This window comes from Pseudoliparis swirei, chromosome 22, assembly GCF_029220125.1.
Source record: "Pseudoliparis swirei isolate HS2019 ecotype Mariana Trench chromosome 22, NWPU_hadal_v1, whole genome shotgun sequence".
Lineage (NCBI taxonomy): Eukaryota > Metazoa > Chordata > Actinopteri > Perciformes > Liparidae > Pseudoliparis > Pseudoliparis swirei.
In genome coordinates this window covers 10935266-10956567 of record NC_079409.1, presented here as the reverse complement: position 1 = coordinate 10956567, position 21302 = coordinate 10935266, and the positions used below count along the sequence as shown (strand labels likewise).

The following is a 21302-nucleotide window of genomic DNA, read 5'->3' as shown; positions in this document are numbered from 1 at the left end:
GAGCAACATTAGACTAGTGAACTTTTCCAGTCCCATCATTGCGTGTATAGCATATCAGGCCAGTCTCATGAACTAAGCTTGCTGTGAAATTGCTTAAGCTTGGTTTGAAAGAATCTGCACAAGTAATATATCACCCTCTCGCAGCTCACCTTATCTTGACTGCTAACACTGCCACAAGAAGCCTTGCTTGCTAACATCAAAGACATGTTTTGAAAGCCTCTTAAGCTCTTAAAAGGGTTACAGAGAGCTAGGTTATCGGACCTAGTGTGGGAAAAGCAAGCTAGGCTACTGATTTCGGCAACGCATTGAAGATGATGTTGTGAAAAATATTAAGACTGTAATTTGTGAATTGAAAATGTTTGAAAGACTGAATGGAGTTTGTTGCTTTCTTTCCTGATGTGATGGACGTACAAATGAATAATCTGCACAAAAAAACCTCAGCGGTAAATTAACTTTATTTAAAAAAGGAACGGTTTATCACACAAGGCAAGAAAGAGAAGAAATGCAAACTGCTATGAACAAACCACAGGATGCCCCAACCCCCCTCCACCACCGCCCCCCCCCCACTGGCAGCAAAGGGGTTCTCAACAAGACAACAAGACTCACATTGTTCTGATTGTGTTTACTTATTCTAAAAACATTAAAACCGGACAATCTGAATGAACAGTATTAGACATTAGACTGTTTTGATTTTCACATGAAACCAAACACAGAACCTCACACTAGCATTTTGTACATTTAGTTAACGGTAAAAATGAAACAGAAAGGTTCACGGCTATGCAATACATCTGATTTATCACTTTAAGACGGCCTATACATGTCGCAATGGGCACTTTCAGGGGAAAACAGGCTGGGGAAAAAAATAAAAAGAAGAAGCAACGTCCTGTCGTTTTTTATTTTTATTGAGGTAACATCAAACCTGCATGTCGAGGTAAGCATGCCACGAGGGAATATGTAGGAAGCGATTCCCTTTAAAAAAGGACTCCCTTAACCATCTCCCCACTCACTTTGTAATTCGCCTTGACAGTAAATCAATTCTCAAGCCTGGCCCCTTGGACTCCTCAAACCCGAGGTCCTCCTCTCTCAACATTCCTGCACACATGAATCACTCCAACTCCTGGCTTCTAGAAGGCATTTCCTGCCCGGCCCTCTCTCTCTCTTTCTCTCTGTCTGACTCCTCTGCTGAAAGCTGGGCAGGAACCCGCCAAGCTTTGATTTGGACCCAGAGGGAGGAGAGCTCGGCTTAACACAGAGCCCTGGCTCTGGGACCGCTCCGAGAGAGAGAGCGCCATGGAGACACGGGTGTGTTTGGAGATGCCTGCACAGCCAAGCGGAGATTTAGTGCTTTATCCTTCAGATTTCAATATGAGCAGTGGACCATATTCCAATGGCAACGTCGCTCTTAGCGTAAAAGTCCGCCCCAAGGAAGAGACCTCAGTAAGGATTTCAGCATCCATTCTCTCTGAGAAGATGTTCGTTACGGTTTCAGTTCTGAGACCACTTAACGTGGAAGATCCTAACAGATATTGGAGAAGAGCGAGTGAGTCGTGTGTCCAATTCCTTAAACTCTATGATAACTCTCAAAGTGGATAGAAGAGCATTCAAATGTTTCATGGCAAAAATGTACACAACGGGAACATAAATTGGCTCTTCAAAGCTGAACAGCTGTTTAACATTCCCTCTAGAAATCATCTCTGATGCTGAATCCACAGTATTTGTACATACAGCTTTTTGTCAGTTGAGCGGACTCTAAGATCAAAGCAGCTCTTAAAAAGAACGGTCTAAATTGTCTTCATATTATATACACAAAAGTGAAACGTACATATTTTGCAGAGATCACAACACAAAGATCACAAACAGAGAGTCTTAGAGTGGGCTGCAGCTGAGTGAGAAGGGGTCGTATGTCGTAACAGGGAGAGCTGGCCTACTGTGCAATGGCTGCAGTGTGTGTGTGTGTACTGTGTGTGTATACTGTATGTGTGTGTGTGTACGTGTGTGTGTGTAAACTGAAGGGATGTAGATGCACATCTTTGTTTATCTGCGAATGTTGCAAGTGTGTGATCTCATCCTCTCCCCTTCTCAGATCATGGCTCTTATCACCAGTCGGCCTTTGACCTGGTGGAGATAGTTGCTCTGCTCCGGCTCTAAGCCCGGATTGGTCAGGACCTCATCTTCACTATCAGCCGGCTCCTCCTTGACCCTGATGACCCCGTAGTGAGCGTCGGGAAGCTCACCGCTCGAGCCATTGCTGCTGCTACTGCTCAGCGTGTGCTTCCGGATGACTCCTCCAGGGGGCAGCCTGTCCTCCTGCATGCTCGCTGTCAGCTCTCTGTGCTGCTCCTCCTGCTCTTCTTCGGATTCCTGCAGGTGTGCGCTGGGCTGACGTAACTGCTCAATGGACTTCGACAGCAGCTGCAAAACACATTGTCTTCACATTAGTGATGAGATCCAAAGATCTTTAACAAATCACGTATTCATCAGAGCAAAGCAAGACGAAGAGCCAATGAGACTTCGACCGCAGAAACAACATTAGGGATGCAAATGCAGCCAAAGATTAGCAGACTGCCTATGCATAGCCATTTGATAAATCTAAGCTTTTTTCAAACTATCTTGATTTGGAAAAAACAAATGAAACAAACTGAGAGGTAAACAGATATAACATACTGTGTATGCTACAAATAAATCAGTTTAAAAAGGAAGATGTAGCAAAAATAACTATGTGTTACCAGGTTCAGGGGCATGTGAGTTGAAATTCAGCCTGACAGAGAAACTCTCTACATAGAGATGTTTCAGTGTCTCACAGCTTTGTAAATCAGAACTAATTTAATGGTGCTATGATTTGATTAGTTTGCCACAAGAGGGCTCTAAGAGCTGGAGCGCCTACCCTAGCTGTTAACCGACAACATTACTGTCTACTCTACGGAATATAGGCCTTATATAAATATCCTTTCAGCTACACAAATTAGCCTCCTTAGCTTAGCATTAGTAAACACTGTCCATACCACTTCCTAAAATCCCTAAGCTCTTGTACGTTTCCATTAGTGCCCCCTACTGTTGCCGGCACTGAAGGACGTTTAAAAACAACCGTAGACCAGCTTCAACTCGGAAATTAATTAGGGCAATGTTTCGGAGATCCCTCTCAATAAACACTGAGGGCTCATCCCTGATTAGTGGCCATTTATAACCTCCACTTAAAGAGGCTTGACTTGCGATCTCATTGGCCTGAGTGATGAGAGCGGGGCATGCCTACGTGTAGCTAGACAGAGTGACGCAATTCCAGCGCTATTTTCAAATCAAATCACCTCCAGTGGGCATTTTCAATAATTACAGCTGATATTAAAACTAATTTCATTATTATTTTGATTACTATTGTTCATACAGTAGGTGTTACAGTAAACACAGTGCGTGTGGTGCTTTGTGCTTTTTATGACTTGTAGGTCGGAGCTGCTCTGTGGTTCCCAGCGTTGGGACCCATCAGTATGTGAGCTCACACAATGCTGCCTTTCACAGTGTCTGCCACCTCACGCACGTCCCTCACCAGAATAATTACGCTCTGTGTTTAGCGAGGTCACCTCGGCCAGCGAACAGAAACACAAATATTGCCACAGAGGAACAAAATGTATTCTGGGCACTTATTCATTCATTTGAACTTAGCTGAATTGAATTTCACAGTGTTAGCACGTGAACAGCACTGGTGCCTTAAGCTATGATAACAGAATTAGTGCAGGGGAAGCATTTCTTCCCCATTTGAAGTCGGGCAGAAGTTCTTTGCTTTCGCAGAAATAACACCAGGATTCCAGGGAAGAACAGACAACAGGGTCTCTAACCCTAAGATACCACGCATGCTTTTACAAAATGCTATAAATAGATCAGCATTTGTGTGCTTAACGTGATTAAATCAGACTCCCTGCGGTAGAATAAGACCTCCTGAGACCGGGAAAGGAAAAGGCTGCGAAATCCAATCTGAAAGTCCTCTGTGATTTGAATATTGATTACCAGCACAATACCTTATTTATATGGATCTGCTGCTGGTACAGTTTCTGTTTCTCCAGGAAGTGCTGGTGTTGCTGCTGGATGACAAGTTGGGCCAGTGTGTTCTGAGGCAGCGGCGCTGACTGAGTCCTGTTCAAGGGTCGGTGTTTTGGTAGTTTCGGCCGACTGCTGGAGGGGCGATCCTTCATGGCCAGAGGGGACTGAGGGTGGGATGACATGGTGCCCTGGCCTTAAAAAAAAATCAAAACTAGCATTAGTTTTCTGTCATAGTGTACACTACTTTTCATTTATAGCATAAATATGTAGTGTAGTGCAACGTAATGTAATTTTATGTCATGTATAACATCAAATAATGCAGTCTAACCAGAGGAGAGCAACTTCTGCTGCCTCATCTGCTCCTTCTGCAGGAGGTGCTGGAGGAGCGCCTGGTGGCTGGGGTTCACTTTGGACTCGAGGCCCGTCTGAAGAGGCACGGGGCCCAGCAGGGGCAGCCCGTGTTTAATTTCTGTCGATCTGTCCGCCAACCCGATGGCGGCCTGAGAAAAAACAAAGATGATGAAGTCATTGTGATTATTTAATTCACACTACATATGCTGTGCATTAGGTTTGTTTGTTACGTATAATCATTTGAAGGAAGTATAAGATTTAATTTTAACAAGCCAAATTCAATACTATCAATTGTTGAAAATTATTCTTGTGGCTACAAATGATGAAATCAAAGACCATCAATGGAAAGCGGTTCCTGCAGCTGATGAACAGGCCTCTGTGGAATGTGCCAGAGCTAAAAGATGATATATCATGTGCTGTGTTATCGGGAGTTGCACTTGAACGGACTTGGCCTTTTTAAAGCTGTGATGAATGAGGTAATAGGGGAAGATAAGAGCATGCCTGACACAAGACACTGCAGAACAATATTTATCTAAGGGTGATAAAATCATTTGGGGCCAGAGGTCAGTGACCTGTGGTCACACAGAGAACTCAGACCGCCACTGATGGCAGGTTTTACAACTCAGACCGAGCAGAAAAAACGTGTTACCGCTGAACCACACAACTGTTGTAATAAGCAACATTATATTTAATGTAAAACAAACAAGGTTACCTAAGGATATCAAATACAAAATCTATACTCACACTAATGGGTGAGGATGCCGTTGAAAGCCCCAAGGAGATGTTGGGTAAAGAGGGAGAAGTGTATAAGCTCAGCATCGACACAGAGCCCTCAGGTCGGAATAACCTCGGCTGTGAAGGCCATCTCTACATCAAAAACACAGGACAGAGGAAACAGAGAGATTTAGGAGAAGGCACCATTTTCAAAAGGCAACATGAGCAGTGGCATAAATGTTGATGCACTATGAAGAACAACAGCTCTTTTTTCCGGAAGGAAAGGTATGAGTTCTTGTAATAGATATAAAAGGAGGGGCAGGCAGCAACGGTTTCCTGGAGCTTCACAGAATGGCACCAGTGAGGTTGATACGCAATCATAAAACATTGCAAACCTCAAAATCTACCGCTCCACCCTCAGTTATTTAAGCCCCCCATCGGCCTGATGCCTGTTGTTACTCCATGGTCCCCAGCCTCAGGCTACTCTCTCAGAGAACATCAGCACTGGGGCATACTTCCTGTACCCAGCAGAGCAGCGGACCAGCATGTGGTTTTGGAACAGCCATGTTTATCCTTCCAACCCCTACCAGTACTCAGTGACCTGTATGTGGATATCCGGCCCATATTTGACCCAGGGGACCCGTTCCCTCTGAAAAAGGATCCCTAATGTAACGCTGCACAAACATGCTTTGCTTTTGCAACAGGCATGTGGTCTACGGGTAGCCCCACTGTCCACCAATGACTTTTAGCTTGGGCTGATACAATAGCAATAATCTGTGTTTGTGTTGTTAGCACGTGGGTGTCTTTGGCTACTAGTGCCTGGGATATCATTTAAACTCTCCCCAAGCCCCAACCTTCAGCACGATGTCAGGGCGTCGCCCCCTGCTCTGTGTCGCTGGACATCCCTGGGAGAGTAACCAGCGACGGTTAAGGAAAACACAGCTGCTCTGTTAAGATTGTTCAGAGATGTGTCATATCTGCCACCCTCTATAATGCTCTGCTTTGTGAGCTTGTCCAAGGGGAACTCTGGTCCGCAACTCAGCCATGAATCTATTGGCAAACACCGTCGAATAACTCGAAAGAGGCAAGCCGCCAAGCCAATGACAGGACGACAATGCGAGCCAACAGCAACCTTACAGCTAAACGACTGATCTTTTTTTTGTGTGCAAAAAATAAAAGTGATTGTACTGGAAGAAAATAGTTGGACAGAAAAATTAAGTGTGCAGCATTAACTTATGCTGTTATTTTTGCACTACATAATGTGTCATGTTTACGCAAGCAAATTTGGGGTAATCAGACAGCTGTGCCTCTTTTATGTCAATGTGAGGAGTCATTTTCAATGGAGTGTAACATAAAGAGGACCACTGGCTGTTTGTGTAGCTGCAAACAGGAGGGCAGACATGCATTTAATACCCTGACGTATAGTTATGATATTCAAATGATTTGCAAGCAGAATAACTGTGAATAACATCAGCAGTAAGACTTTAGCTTTATATTTTGGCAAATCAAAAGCTGTCCTGATGATTTATAAACATACCTCAGTTTTTGTGGTAGTCGGCAGAGAGGAGGGTCCATTTTCTGCCCCCAAGGCACTGGAGGCCCCAATGGGAGAGCTGGGGCCGGAGCCAGGGGCACTGTTAGTGGGCGTAGAGTCTGTGGAACATCAAGGAGTTAGACACAGTATGCATGCTCACACTCGACACACAACACACCTACACAGAGGCTTGGCATAACAGCTGAGGCCTCACAACAGTTTAATGTGTACAGTCATGGCTGCCTGATTACAATGGTCTTTTATACATAAAATACAATGACCATAGTATGCTACTGAATTGCAAAATAGATGATTATTATGCAACTATGTAACACTAACACGAAAGAACAGACTTGTATTGTTTTTAGGGAACACTTTAAACAGCAGTTAATATAATGTAGACAATGTTCCACGCATGTGGTGACAGGGAAAAAGAAAAATCCAGCAATATAACGTACCCATTAGTTCCAGAGCCCTCTTCTTGGATGGAGTCATGATGTTTCCATCTCTTCTCTTGAGCATCGGGCTGCTCCTCCGCTCTGCTACCTTCTGCTTCAGTCTGGATCGTATTTTCAGGTTGGGCTCAGAGGCTAAAGAATAGGGAGCAGACATGTTTGATGGAAGTCTTAATTCGCACTATTTGGACAATAAAGAAGCCCCATCACATGGAGATAAGTCAAACAATAATGAGAGTATGCAATGACAAACAATGTGCTTTTATACAGCCTGAGTGAAATTAACTTCATCAAAGATAATAGTGACATGGTAAAATAAAAGAAGACTAAAAGAGAAATAAGGAGACTATAAATCAATTCAAAAATAAGTAAATGTCAAGCTTTGACATGTTGTCACGCAACAATTTCAGTTTCAGTGAAAATCAGAGCATTCAGATGCATTAAATGAGTCAGGAATGGGCCCATATCCACCTCATCTGGACTAAATTAGGTGGAGCAACACACATAAGTGAACTAGTCCGCTACCTGCCGCCCCGGTGACCACAGTCTGATACAGTAGCAACAGTTAAAATAACACAAAAACATGGCAGATGTTTCAGGCTCTCCCCATGCCCCCTGCTCCTAATGCAAAACAGACATACATACATACATACATACATACACACACACACACGCACACGCACACACACACACACACCTTGGCCTATACTGGCCGAGGCTTACAAATACAGTCCATCACTGTTAATAACAATAGACATATGGCTTTCAAACTAGGTTGTAAATAATGAACAATAACTCGTAAATAAAAATTAATAATGAAAGCATCTGTCATGTGAATACTTGCGTGCGCTTGAGTCGCGCTCCTGTGTAGTCGAGATCAAAACAGAGATCAAAACATCTCATATGGACTTCACATCATCCCTGTGGACCTAAACTCACATATAGCCTTACACACACACACACACACACACACACACACTCAAATAAACTAGCAGAGTAAAAGCTGGTATTTTGACTGAAAGCCACAACACAAAGCTGTATTCAAGTTACGTAAACCTGTTACACAATAGCCAACCTGTTTCAATTATTTAGTTCAGATCAATAATTTAAAAAGGTCTATTGGGATGTGTACAACATACAGCGATCCATAGGGAAGCGGGGCTATGACGTGGGAGCACTGCAGGGAGGAGGCGAGGGAGCGGTGATGGGGGCACAGCAAGGAGAGTGGGCTAGATGCTGCTATTTCTGGCTTTTGTCAAAAGCAGCAAAACCCTCTTCCCTAATACGTGGCACAGACCTCTAATCCTGTGGGTGTGAGGTAGAATGAAAGAGAGCGAGGGAGGAAGAAAAGAGGCAGGAGAGATAAATGGAGAGAAAATGCTGCTGGGAGTCGTATGAATCTACTTCACGCCCTGCTGCCTTGATTGCTTTCTATTTTTACACACGGCTGCCACCAAGCTACGCATCCCAATTGGTCGCCACGGGAACGCCAGACAGCACCTGGGGAACAAACACTTTCTCACTGGTCTCCATGGAAGAAAATGCCCTGATGCACGGTGCAACAGGAGGCAACGATGGCAGCTGCAGAGCACAAACACTGAGCACCTGGGTCACTTCTGCTCCAGCTTCTCGGTTCACAAAAACATACCGTAATGGCGCCAATATACTAGAGTCATAAATCAATCACCCTAATACATCTGAAAATGGTGCCGTAGGGCGAGTGGCTGTGCAAGTGAATGTGTTATGCTGTCTCGGCTCAATAAGACATTTTAACTCTGCTGCCACTGTGAGTGTCCCTTGGAGGCTGGACCTGGACAGATGGCAGCGTGGAAAGCTCAGGTGTGTGTGTGTTCTGCACGTAAAGAGCCTGCGATGCATTTTTCTGACATTGTGGTTTAAAGTGGTCCTGAAATTCATAAATTAATAGTCAGAGTTTGCTGTTCCCTTTAACAACAACGAGTTAGCAATTTAGATTTGAGAAATTCTGTGTTTAAAAATAAAAAGCTAATCAAATTATTTAATTGATGTAGATAATATTCTCATAATTTTACACACACACATAAAATTTACTTTTATATATTTTGGGCTTTACAGTTTTACCTTCACGGGAATATTTTTGAAAATCTTTCCTGCACCTGCTGAAAGAAAACATTTGGTAACCGGGTCAAGACCAGAAAGGGTGTTGCACTTCCTACTGCTAAGCTGCAACTATTCTTGCCACAGACTGTCGCATGCCCTCGGTCTACTCTATTCTGGGCCCTGGAGGCGGAACCAAGAGGATATATACCGAGTAAACAAGTTAATTATGTGACATTCTTTAAACTACTTTTTGAATGCATGAAGTAAAGCAAAGGGAATTACAGCTACACTGTTTTTAAGGATGATATCACTATTAAATGGGACATCCAAAGTAAATATCAAAGTACAGATTGTCCCCTATAGTGGGATATTAAAAGGACTTACTGATCCAGTTGAAATATTATAGTTATATAAAAATAGAGTGCTTAAAATGGGTTGAAGCTACTTTTCATTTCAATTTCAAAAAATAATTGACCACCAAGCTACCAAGTGTTAAGCAATATATATTACACGTACATCGTAAACCTCTTTGTGAGCCTCAATCAGAAAAAGATGACGCTCAGCCCTCCGGCCAAATGAAGCAGTGGGGAGTCTGACGTGGAGCAATCGAGTCATCTCCACTTTGTTTTGAGAGAGCTATCTTTGCTTAAACAAAACAGTCCTGTCGGGGTTCATCCTGCCTGTGCCCGTCTTAACTCTGCAACACCTGCCAATCAGCTATCAGTGACAGCTCGTGGCTCAGGGAACAACACTACCTTTGTGTGTCCCCCTCGGGTGCCAAGCTCTCAGAGGACCTTAATAAAGACAGACAGGAAGTGGGGGAGGAAGCCTCAGCAGGATATGACCACATATAGATTCAGGAATCTCAAGAGCAAGAAATAGTTTGATCACTGCAAGAGAGGCAGGCACAGAAATGGAGATGATTTCACCATGAATTAAAGGATGGAAATGTTGAGACTGAAATTGTATCCGTCCAGTTTTTGTTTAAACCTGCCTCTGTTATACTCTGTTATTTTAGAAAACTGTCTTTAACTGGTTATTATTCTCCTCAAACAACTCCTTACCTAAAGACCTGTCCCAGAAATGTAAATCTATATTTACAAGAGGCATTTCTCTGTTGTGATAAGGTGTGATTGAAATAGATTACACTACATAAAAGCTCTCAAAGCTTTTATTTATCTTTCTAATATGTTGTTCTGCCATGCAGTGACTTCATTTTATGAATCTCTTTGCCTGATCTCTGAAATTGTGTAAACATGCAATATGACAAGCCTGAAGTTCAAATAACTCAACAAGTATAATTGTTTTTCAATGTAATTAAAAGAGACACAGAAAGGAAAAGGACATAAAGTAATTTGGTGACCTCATTGCAGAATTATGAAGTATTTCATAAGAGGCAGGAATTATTCCTATTTATACAAGCATCCCCAAAGGATTGCTCAAACTTTAAAACAGACCTGAGCTGCTTTTTTGTGGGAACCTGTGTCTTTTCAAAATAACTTTTAAAGCCCAAAACTCAGGAGAATTTAATCCGCTTTAATTCTCACATTACCCACTAAACCGCTAAAAGAGGCCTTGGAATTTGGTTTATTATTGTAACATAGGGACAAATGTAGTTCCTTCAAAATAATGGTACGGTCATTTCAGTACAAATAACACTAATTAAAACTAAAACTTGTGAAGTGAAGACATACAATTAAACTGTGTCATTACATGTATGTTTTAGTGTAATCCAAATAGAATTATGGAAGGTTTAAGTTACTTTTCTGGCATGCGTCACGTCACCTCCTGTGAAAGCTTTTGTGTCGAGCCCTGGAGGCGACGCGGAGGAGGGGCTGCGGTCATAATGAGCCTAACTGATGTTATTAGCAGGTCATCAGCAACCTCAGGAAACACTCCATGGGTACACCGACCTCTTGATTGACACGGGTCAAAAAGACACACACTGTATTTATAACGCAGCGTAGTGAATGGAAGATGCTAAAGGCAACATCTCAATTCTCTTAGGTTTGTGTAGATTTATGTATGCAAATATGTATATTTTCATTTGTATGTCTGTGCTGTGTGTGTGTGTGTGTGTGTGTGTGTGTGTGTGTGTGTGTGTGTGTGTGTGTGTGTGTGTGTGTGTGTGTGTGTGTGAGCAAATTAGCAAACCTGTCTTTCTCAAGGGGAAGTTGTCCTTGCTCTCGAAGGGTGATTGCAGAGTGTACCGGCAGGTGGGGGATGTGCCGCCCAGAGGTGGAGAGCTTTGGTCCAGTGATGTGTGGTGAGAGGACCTAAGCACACACATGACATTTATGATGTGATTTACAGATACTATCTGTATTTGTATCACACTCTTCAGGCTAAAACTAAAGAAAATACTTACATGTACCAGAGCTTCGGTTGGTGGATGAAAGAATGATTGACTCCATTGCCTGCAGGGTCCTTTGCTGATTTGCTTAACAGAAACTCTTGGAGTTTCTGCTTCACCTCGGTACTTGCCACAGCTCCTGTGAGGCCAAACGAGGGAACCAATGGGATTGGGGTTATCCTAGGGCTATGACTCATGATGTATTACTGCCTATTAAGAATCAAACGTTAACCATATTGTGATAGAATCCATCACCTGGTTTTCCTGTATCACAAATTATTTACTGGAATTCAAACTGTCTTGAAGTACATAAATTCCTTTTTTCCCCTCTTTGGTTTCTTCAAATTGAGTTTACAATAGCTCCCCTGGCAGCCACAATTTATGTATGAAGATCTCCCCCTAGTGGTGTTAGAGCACTATATTAGTTTCAACTGCTAAAGTGATACTGCAGGGAGATGTTCTTTCCCCTGTGGAGGGTTACAGTTGCAGGTCACAGTTTCGAATTACCTGATTTGACAAGGTCATAAATGTCTCTATTATTAGCTATAAGGTAAAAACAGAAATGAAATACTATATCTCAAGCTATTTCCATTGTGCTATTGAAAGACATTTTCTCAGAAACTGCAAGCTTAAATGTCACTGGCCAACTGCATATCATCAGGTGCATGAACTGGTGAAGTACCATGTCATCATCGCCACCATCATTATTATATTGTTGGATATTATACCTAAATGGCCTCCCCAGGGAATATTTTTAAAAACGTGACTAATAAAATCTAAAATATCTGTACGACTACAAAAACAATGGCTTATATACTACCAAGGCTACATTGATCGTCTATACTGCAACTGCCAGAGGACACGCTGGCTATTATCCTTGTGAAAACGATGATAACTGAACATGTTTATGAACCAATGGTTTATGATTGATGCATTCAGCTCCAGTAAAGCACTCCCACCCGGCTGTTATATGTATATTATACTTCAACCCCACTCTATGGTAATGCATAAAAAAAATATTGGAAAGGGCGAGGGTTTACGATTTGGAGACTTATGCTCACTTGGCCTCAGGGCCCTCGAAATACCTAAATCCAACCCTGATGTTAAGGAGATGGTGATGAAGGCGGTGTCAAGCTCTCACCCTCTCGGGAGCGCTCCTTGCCCCTGAGGTTCAGGCTGGAAACATGCTGCTCTCGCCGATTCCTCTCCTGCTCCTTCTCCTGCTGGCTCTGCTGCTTCTCCAGACGACGTTCCTTCTCTGCAAACTCCTGCTGCTGTTTCATGGCCTGGAGATTGTGCTGGAGCTGAGAGAAAAAAATGCAGGCCTCAACTCAGCATGCAGAGAGTACACTGACATATAGTTTTGTTATAACTACAGTGGCTTCTGTGGGCTTCTGTAGTCCCTATGTTGCTGTGATGGACTATTCTAGACTCGTCTGTAAGAACAAAACTCACACTGTTCTGTAATGTATTGCTCAGCCTCCTGCCTTGCTGTGCTGACTTGTTTCTTCTTTTCAGCACTGTGTGAGCTACAATGTTTTCCACTGATCTGCAGTCTGCCATGCTATGTTGTGCTCTTGTGTTCTGTACACTGTGCTGAGCCACTGGGTACACTGCTGTGCTGTCCTCCATACAACCGTTCAGTGCAACGCTGACCTTGAGGTGCTCTTGGAGCTGAGCCTGGTGCTGACGGGTCAACTTCTCATGCTGCTTCTGGAACTCGCTGATTAGTAGCTGCTTCTGGATCTGCTGCTGCTTCTGAATGAGGAGCAGCTCCTGCTGCAGCTGCCTCTCCCACAGTCCCGGGTCAGAGCCTGACCCTAGCATCCTCAGATCTGTACGCAGGTCCAACGGAGATAAGGACTCTACAGCCAAAGGCACGTCTGGCTTAATGTCCACTGTGGCCCCCAGAGAGAATGAAAGATAAAAAGAGATTGGTGAGTCCTTGTATTGCCCATTTATCTGTACAAATTCAAAATATGCAACCAGAGGTGGCTGTTCGTAGTATACGTGTATACTGCTGCAAAACAAAACAAAATTAGGATTCTGCAAAAGAGTTTTTTTAAATGAGAAAATAAAGGATGAGCAGGGAGGGAAAAAAGAGTCAGAAACCAGGAGTTTTCACTCTCAGGATCCCAACAAAGCAGCAAGTATGATAGTTTCTGTACACAGACATGGGATCACATCCGTCAGCATTGTCTATTGGGAGCAGCTGTATAAAAGACCCAATAGACATGTGGCACGAAATGTCGAAGTGGTCATTTAAAGTATTTTTCTTCCCACCGTTTGATGTACAAGTAAAGAGAGTCCTTCTCCCCGTCTCAACCAGATGAATCATGCAGCTATCTCTTGTTAACATAAATGATTTAAGGCAAAGTAGTTTGAGCCTGGAACCCGTACACATTTGTGAATTCCTGTTCCTGTGATCTTTCTAGCTCCGTTCTTGAGTGCAGATGCTGCAATGTGTGCATCTGTAAGAACTGCCGTTGTCTTTGACGATTACCTTCATTATAAGTAATTGTCAGATACAAAGTGAGAGGGCATCCCTTTGGTCTCCGACCTCTAGGTTGTTCCACAGAGAAAATCGAATGCCCGTTCAGAACATCGGAGACAGGGCTACTTCATCTCTCTATTCCACAGAGGATGATTAGTAATTGTACAAAATCTTTCTTTACCGTTGTTATGCTTATTCTCAACCTCTCAATTATTTAGTTGGATCCATGCTAAAGTAAGATTAGTTTTAACATAATTACATATTTGAATCGTTTCAGATATTTTAAAATAAATATTTGAGCCTGTATTTGATCAGTAATGAAATAAAAATGTAAAAATGACATGTTAGATATGCTGATCATGACGTGACATTCAAGGAAAGGTACGCAGTGTCCGGACTGTATAATGTCTCTTCCATTTTGAGACCAGAGAAATATTCAAATCTACTTAAAATTCCAGTCTCTGGGGGAGATTTATTGAGTGCATTCATTGCTGTAATCTTCTCAAGGGTCACATTTGAGGAAACAAATACGAGCAATGTTACTACACCACCTTTTCTTTGGAAGCATACGAGAAAAACTAGAATGTTACGATTGATATGTTCACATAAATAACCTTGTGGCAGTCTTGTCATGCATTTATCCTCATGATCTATAGTAAAATGCCAATAAAAAGGAGTCTAAACCTGCCAAAAGAAGCAGCGTCAGTCTCCAGTAGCCATCAATTAGGAAGAAGTGCCCTCCTGTTGACTGATGCTGTGAAGCTCACTGGCGGCCATTTGTTGTCATGAAGCCTGTTTTTCATTGCCACCATTCCTTGTGGATGCGGCGGTGATGATTATAAATAGAAACATAAAAGCAAGTGGCGCAATCCTGGTCTGTGACAACCCCCACACCCTTGTATCCACCACCCTAACTTGCCGCTGCCATGGCAACGCTGGCGACGTAATTATGTCTCCCCATCCTGCAGATATCGAGTCTCACTGCATGTCATCTCTTGCCTACAGTGGCGATGCGACATATTGACTATTATATCAGCTTTTCAGCTCTTATATAAGAAAGGAGTCCCCAGCAGAGAGAGACAGATGAAAAAGAATTTAAAAAACACACTAACCACACACACACACACACACACACACACATACACACAAACACAGCAGAGATTCAGAGGCTAAGTGATAACTTGTCTTAAAACATGTTCAAAGAGAGTTTGAAGACAGCTAGAGGGGACTCCCGCACTGTAATTTCTTTTCTGTGTTCTAAAAACAGCTCCCGTGTAATGACAGAGGAGGGCACCGACTCGGCAGGCGCAGAGCACAGGCACCTGTAGAACAGACCCGTCTCTCCTGACAGGGAATATTAATCTTAGCTTGTAAGTACTTAACAAAGGACTCTTCTGTAGCGGGCGCTGTTTGAGAGGCACGATGACAACCTGTGAACCAGTGAAGGACTCAGAAAGTCAGACAGCCCTTGTACCACTTTTGCCTAATGGACCTAAATATAGCAACAAAAACCCCTGCTGCCTTGAGATATCCAATTAATCTCATATTTCATTCTGTACCCTCACTGTGACTGGCATTAAGGATCTCCACTTTGATCAGCACATCAAGCTCAGCCTCCATCAGAAAATCTCAGACAGGATGGGAGAAGGAGGGATGGGGAGGGGGGTGGCAGCGTAAGTCTCCTTTGATAACCAAGACTGGATGAAATGGCCCTTCAGGAAACCGCAACAATCTCATGTGCCTGTTCTACTCATGTCCACTGCCTGTCCACTGTTGAAGAAACATGATACGATTTAAAAAAGGTAGTCGAGCATTGTTCACGCTCCACTGAAGCCCCGAGCTAATGAATCATTTACAACGTACATTTCGCATGACTGACATTATTCTCTGTGCTGATTGAAACAGGGAAAAGGTCCAAATGTGCCTCCGTCTATGTACCTTATATACAGAATACATTAGACTTACGTATCTGCGACAAAATTAAAGTTGCATACAGTCAAATGCACTCTGAAACTACGCAAATTTATTGTATATATTACAAAAATAAATCTTAGGCGGAGGAGAATACGGAACCACCAGTAACTAGGGCTAAATATAAATTCTTTTCTGAGCAGGGTCTTAATATAGTCAATGTGCGAAAGCTGTCACAGTTGCGAGGCCGCCTGCTCAATTTAACACGGGCAAAAATAAATGCGCAGTGTTGCATTTATGTAACTTTTAAGATGATCAAACGCAAACAAGAGCCTGTCATCTCATGTTCATTGGTCCTTTAGCGCCATTTACGTTATTATGAATACTTTTCTGGGGGTGAAAGTGAGGTGCTTTCTTTTTGGTGGAAAGAAAGTGCACGGACTGCTTTAGGCACCGGTAAACAAGAGATGCATGAATGACAGGTCCCACATTTGTTTTTAGCCCAAGGGAGCAACAAGCACCCTTCCCCATGCCCACATTCCTCCCTGGAGGGCCTGCCAAGGGAGGATAGGGTGACTCATGGCCTGTGACCACACTCCCACTGCAGTGTCGCACCACCAGTGTCTCCAAAGTGTTTATTTCTATAACCGATATGCCTCTCATTAGCCTTGGTGCTGGTTGGAGTGACAATCACAGCCTTAATTTGAGATGTTGGATGGCTGTCTTTTTTTGCCTCAGGCCACATTAACAGGCTTGCCACCCTGGAAAAAGAATAGACACACATCACCAGTGTGAACATTACTATGACATGTGAGGTGTATTAATATGCATCATGATCAAGATAAGACATGTTGGACTTTTTAGAGCACCTCTGCATTTTAATGTCTTCTTTTTTCTCGCTAGTATACAACCTGCTTATTAGTTTGAGAAATAAGTTATTAATATTGTTAACATAACCTGCTGAAAATAAATAAATACAAATAGTTTGCACCTAGAAATAATGTTTGGTGTGACTGAACAGGACTAACATCCAAAATAAAATGTACAGTTGCACATTGTTTTTAATGTTGATCAACTCTTTCACTGGTTATTAAAGGGGCCCTGTGGGGTTTTAACCAAAGTAATGTTACCATAAATATTCCTTGGAGGTGTTTTTTGTTAATAATGAACAGAAAACATCTAATTATTTAATTGATGCTAATAAAGTGGCTAATATTGTTGTTAGAGTTAAGAAATGGTTACATTTGCGGTTTTAATTTGTCTTTAGTCTCAGTCTTAAATCTTTTGCACCAAATAAAAAGTAAAACAAATGTATTACAGTGTAAAATATGTTTATGGCTAAGTAACCTGCTTTTCACAGAATTTGACTGGCACAACCTTTAAAACATTGCCAGAAAGCAAAGTGACGTACACCCTTCGTACTGATGCGTTGTTTACATATCACATTATATGTAAACACATGCAAACATATTGCCATGTAAAAAGGTGTTCAGAGCATCTTGTGTTACTGAACATGGATCAACACCTCTACAGTATATTTCATAAATGTAATACTAAATATGGCCCACTTTGTGTTTACACTTTGAACATGTTGTATGTCGTATGCATTCGGTGTGCAATTGAGATTGTTGCTGATCTAAATTCCCTGTCTGACGGTATAAATAGAACCAGAGATACAGAAGATGTTTGAGGGCAAAAATAAGCTGATGCTTGGGACTGAAATGTGGTGCTGGATCTCTCATTAAGTGCCTTGTTATTTTGAGCAGCTGGCATGTCTAAAGCAAGAAACAGGTCTTTATTTTTAAGACTCAGGCTGAGCCAGAGCTGCGGCTTGCAGGATATCTGCTAAAGAAAGAGGGCTGAGCTGAACCACCCGCGCCTTTCGCTAAGGGGAGCCAGGGGTCCAGATGTCTCCTGCCCTGCCATCATGCCATCATGCCGTCATGTATTCCCGTCTCACAAAACAACACACAAAACGACAGATATAAAATCTCTACCCAAGCCAAAAACAAAGAAAAAAACCAAGTCTGTGTGACAAGATTGTATCTTTATGGTATCTTCTGTAGACAACATTGACATCAGACCCTACAGCCAATACAATTCTTAATAAATCAATCACAAAGAGTCACTAGCCTCAATGCTCTGACCAACAGCAAACACTCCAACCATCCAACCAGAGGGAAAGCATCCCTAAGTATAACTGATAAAACACAAGCCATAATAAACATGGTACAAGAAAAGAAATGAAGAAAAAAAACGTATTGGATTTTCAGTTATATTTTCTATTCAACCTTTTCTATTCATGAGCAACTGTAAGCAATACTGAAACCATATTATTTTGTGTTACTGCCTCCTTAGTGGTGATCACTTCTAAAACACATGGTCAGGCAACCTGAATGAAGACAAGAGGACTTGAAAGGAGCAGCCGTGTTGTTATCTGAAAGGTCTTTTTTAAAGGGATCTTACTATTTCACACATTTTGTACTGGAGGGGAAAGTAATCCGGTTTCCCCTATTGGAGAGCCCTTCTGAAACCGGTTTTGTCAGAACATTGATGCTACTGAAATGTAACAAAGATGCTTTAGAAAACAGTTCACAATTAAACCATTTTGCTGACAAGAATCCCTTCTCAAATAATATTTGTGATAATCGATTCATATTAAACCACAAATACACAGCACAAAATAAACCCAGGTCTGTTTTAAAGAAAATGTGTCTCCTCTACCAACATCACTCACAAACATACTCACATGACATCTAGTAAACTCATACATTCTGGAGTCGCATTTTTAGACAGATAATGTTCGTCACTGTCAAATGATTTACTATTCAAATGGAAAAAACTAATTAAACAGACAAATTACAGAATTCTCTATAAATATCTGTTCCAAACCGCTGTTGTATCAGGAGCATGCCTAGATGGAATGATAACGCACAGACGCCTAATCTTAGCAGGCTAATGCCATAAACTGAAAATAACCCACCTAAGAATAGCTGACCCACAGAATAAGCAAGGAGCCCAAACTCAGGCGCTCGGTCTATCTGTTGTTTGGCTCACGGGCCGCGAAGGCAGAAGAAGAAAGCCTCTTCTGCTGCCGCCTGATAGTCAAAAAACATGCTCCATTGACAGAGATCAGAGATGGAATGTGTTATCTCCCCGTCATCCCCTCCGTCGTATTTTTAAATCTCCTCACGTTTTTAGCCCACTGACTCTGGATGTGTTCAGTCACCCGTTCTGCTTGCCTTAGAGTTTTTTGTGTGTTTTTTTTTTTAATGTGGAGAGTTTTAAACTTTTTTTTTTTTTACATCTAAAACAGTTTAGCGTTTTGATGTTGAATATTTTCAGATAATGCAGGGACTACTCAAAAGGTCATAATACATGTTTCAGTAAATTAGGCACTGACATGACTTAATGTGGACGCATTACGCTTCTCAGTCACTCACATGATAATGTTTTCACAGAACACAATGCCTCAACTCTGACGTAATATCCAGAGACAATTTACTCATTTTATCAATAGCTACACGCTGAAAAGGTGTGACTCATCCTCAGTGAATAGATGTTACTCATACTGATGTCAGCCATGTCCTCTTCAATTCAATTCTCAGGTCAAAAATAGAACAGTTAATGTCTGTGGTAAATATCCTGAGAGAAACCTTTCGGTTGTGCCTTCAGTATTTCTGTCTTTTCAGGGAACAGAAAAAACTGTTCCCTGAAAAGTGCACGCTGACATGGAAGCTCGAAAAACACAACATCCCTTTTATGTTCACAGTGACTCATTTCAAGCCGATAGAGCATTAATGGTGTTAACACATTTCCTCATTTTAGTCAAACAACAACACTCTATGCATGTTAAATATGTTAATAAAAAGCCCTTTTTAACTCTTTCCGAGGCCTATTTTAAAAACACAGATCATGTTAACAATCCCACTTCGAAAGACAAGTCATAAAGCAGCGGTTACCATCACTAGAGCAAATACCTTGATTCAGGAAGAAGCGCCTGATCCTACCACGCTGCTGTGCTGAGAAGCTTCGAATTCTCTTTTCACACAGAATGAGAGACTGGTTGAGCGCAAAGAGTTGAGAGTATGTGGGAGAAGGAGAGAGAGACAGAGTGAATGTGTGCGAGAGAAGCACAGACGGCGTACAATAGCAGAGAAATCGGAAGAGATTCAGAGATAGAGGAAAGGCAGAGACTGGAATGCAAAGGAGGGAGGGAAAACAAGGATAACAACCGAGATTCCTCAAAAGGAGAAGAAACGCCGGGCTGTGTGATCACCTGAGTTGTTCACGTTGTGCATCTTGCTCTGGTTGGGTAACTGCTGGTGTCCAACGCGCCTTTCTGTTGTGGAGAAACTTGACTCGCCCTCGTAAATCGTCTGCAGCATACTCCACTCAGCGCTCAGGTCTCATTGCAAGCCTAGCGTTTCCTGTCACCAAGAGCCACCCTCAGCCACTCAGGGGAGAGACTACGACAACAGGCAGCTCTCTCCCTTCCTCTCTGATAAACCACACTCCCCGTAGAGCAATAACACAAACTGCACTCTCTCTGCAGGGCTGCCACTCTCCTGTGCCTGAGTCCGTCTGCTCCAAACACTAACACAGTTTTAGGAGAAGATGGACAAGTCCAGCTTTTTTTCCTTCTTCTGATCTACCTCTCTCCCTATTCCTTTGCCGTCTTTGGCTCTTTTTCTCTCCTCGACAAAGTGTCTGAGCGCAGCCTGAGAGAAATGTAAAGCTGAGTTGATAGGAAAGCTGTGAACTGAACGCCGAGCACCTCGCGGAGGCAGTAATGCAAGCCGGGGAAGGAGCAAGCTTCATTTGCATGTGAATCAACAACTGCGTGGCCCACAGGTGACAGAAATAGAACAATGGCCAGCCCTGGCTAAAAATAGGTCAGGCGAGGCGCAGGGATTGGAGCAGCATTGATGCGTTTAAAAATACCACACCAAACACAGCTGTCTTCTGCTGCTCCTGCCAGAAGGCATGTCTCCTGACTCCCTCTCTACAGATGGAGTCTCTCTCTCTCTCTCTCTCTCTCTCTCTCTCTCATGGGTGGAATGATCCATTTCAGCCTTGATGTACTAAAAAAGGCACATGTAACGTTCACCTCTATAAAGTGTATAATATGTCAAAGGTTTTGCAAGGTTTGTCTTTTGTAAGATTCACAAAACACTAAAATAGTTATTGGGGTAATAAATACAAATGGCAATAGCATTTAGGTAAATATACATGTGTGAAAAAACCCAACAAGATGTGTTATTTCAAACCAGACTCCAAATGAACACTGTTCATTAAAGACTCAGAGTGTCACCTCACTGCATTAGCAAAGTGTGTGTATGTGTGTGTGTGTGTGTGTGTGTGTGTGTGTGTGTGTGTGTG

General features: G+C 42.5%; 1 protein-coding gene across 2 annotated transcripts; it reads right to left on the bottom strand.

Moving 5' to 3' along the window:
- Positions 1 to 876: 876 nt before the first annotated feature.
- hdac9b (histone deacetylase 9b) lies at positions 877 to 20724 on the bottom strand. Of its 2 annotated transcripts, XM_056444009.1 has the most exons (12): positions 20200 to 20287; positions 19901 to 19982; positions 13172 to 13413; positions 12657 to 12819; positions 11531 to 11654; positions 11317 to 11438; positions 7087 to 7218; positions 6632 to 6747; positions 5125 to 5247; positions 4358 to 4529; positions 4008 to 4222; positions 877 to 2412 (listed from the first exon to the last, which is right to left on the bottom strand). In XM_056444009.1, the coding sequence occupies exons 3-12, from the start codon at positions 13340 to 13342 to the stop codon at positions 2080 to 2082; spliced, it is 1671 nt and encodes a 556-aa protein (XP_056299984.1). In that variant the 5' UTR covers positions 13343 to 13413; positions 19901 to 19982; positions 20200 to 20287; the 3' UTR covers positions 877 to 2079. The 2 variants fall into 2 exon arrangements, with proteins under 2 accessions (XP_056299984.1, XP_056299983.1); XM_056444008.1 differs by lacking the exon at positions 19901 to 19982 and having other exon boundaries at positions 20200 to 20724.
- Positions 20725 to 21302: the final 578 nt, after the last annotated feature.

Bases quoted from the DNA above. Each gene is read 5' to 3' on its own strand.
- hdac9b (XM_056444008.1), bottom strand. From the start codon at position 20,308: ATGCTGCAGACGATTTACGAGGGCGAGTCAAGTTTCTCCACAACAGAA. The intron at 12,820-13,171 runs GTCAGCGTTGCA...TTTTTCTCTCAG, and splicing joins AGCTCCAAGAGCACCTCAAG to CTCCAGCACAATCTCCAGGC. The intron at 5,248-6,631 runs GTATGTTTATAA...TTTTTGATGTAG, and splicing joins CGACTACCACAAAAACTGAG to AGATGGCCTTCACAGCCGAG.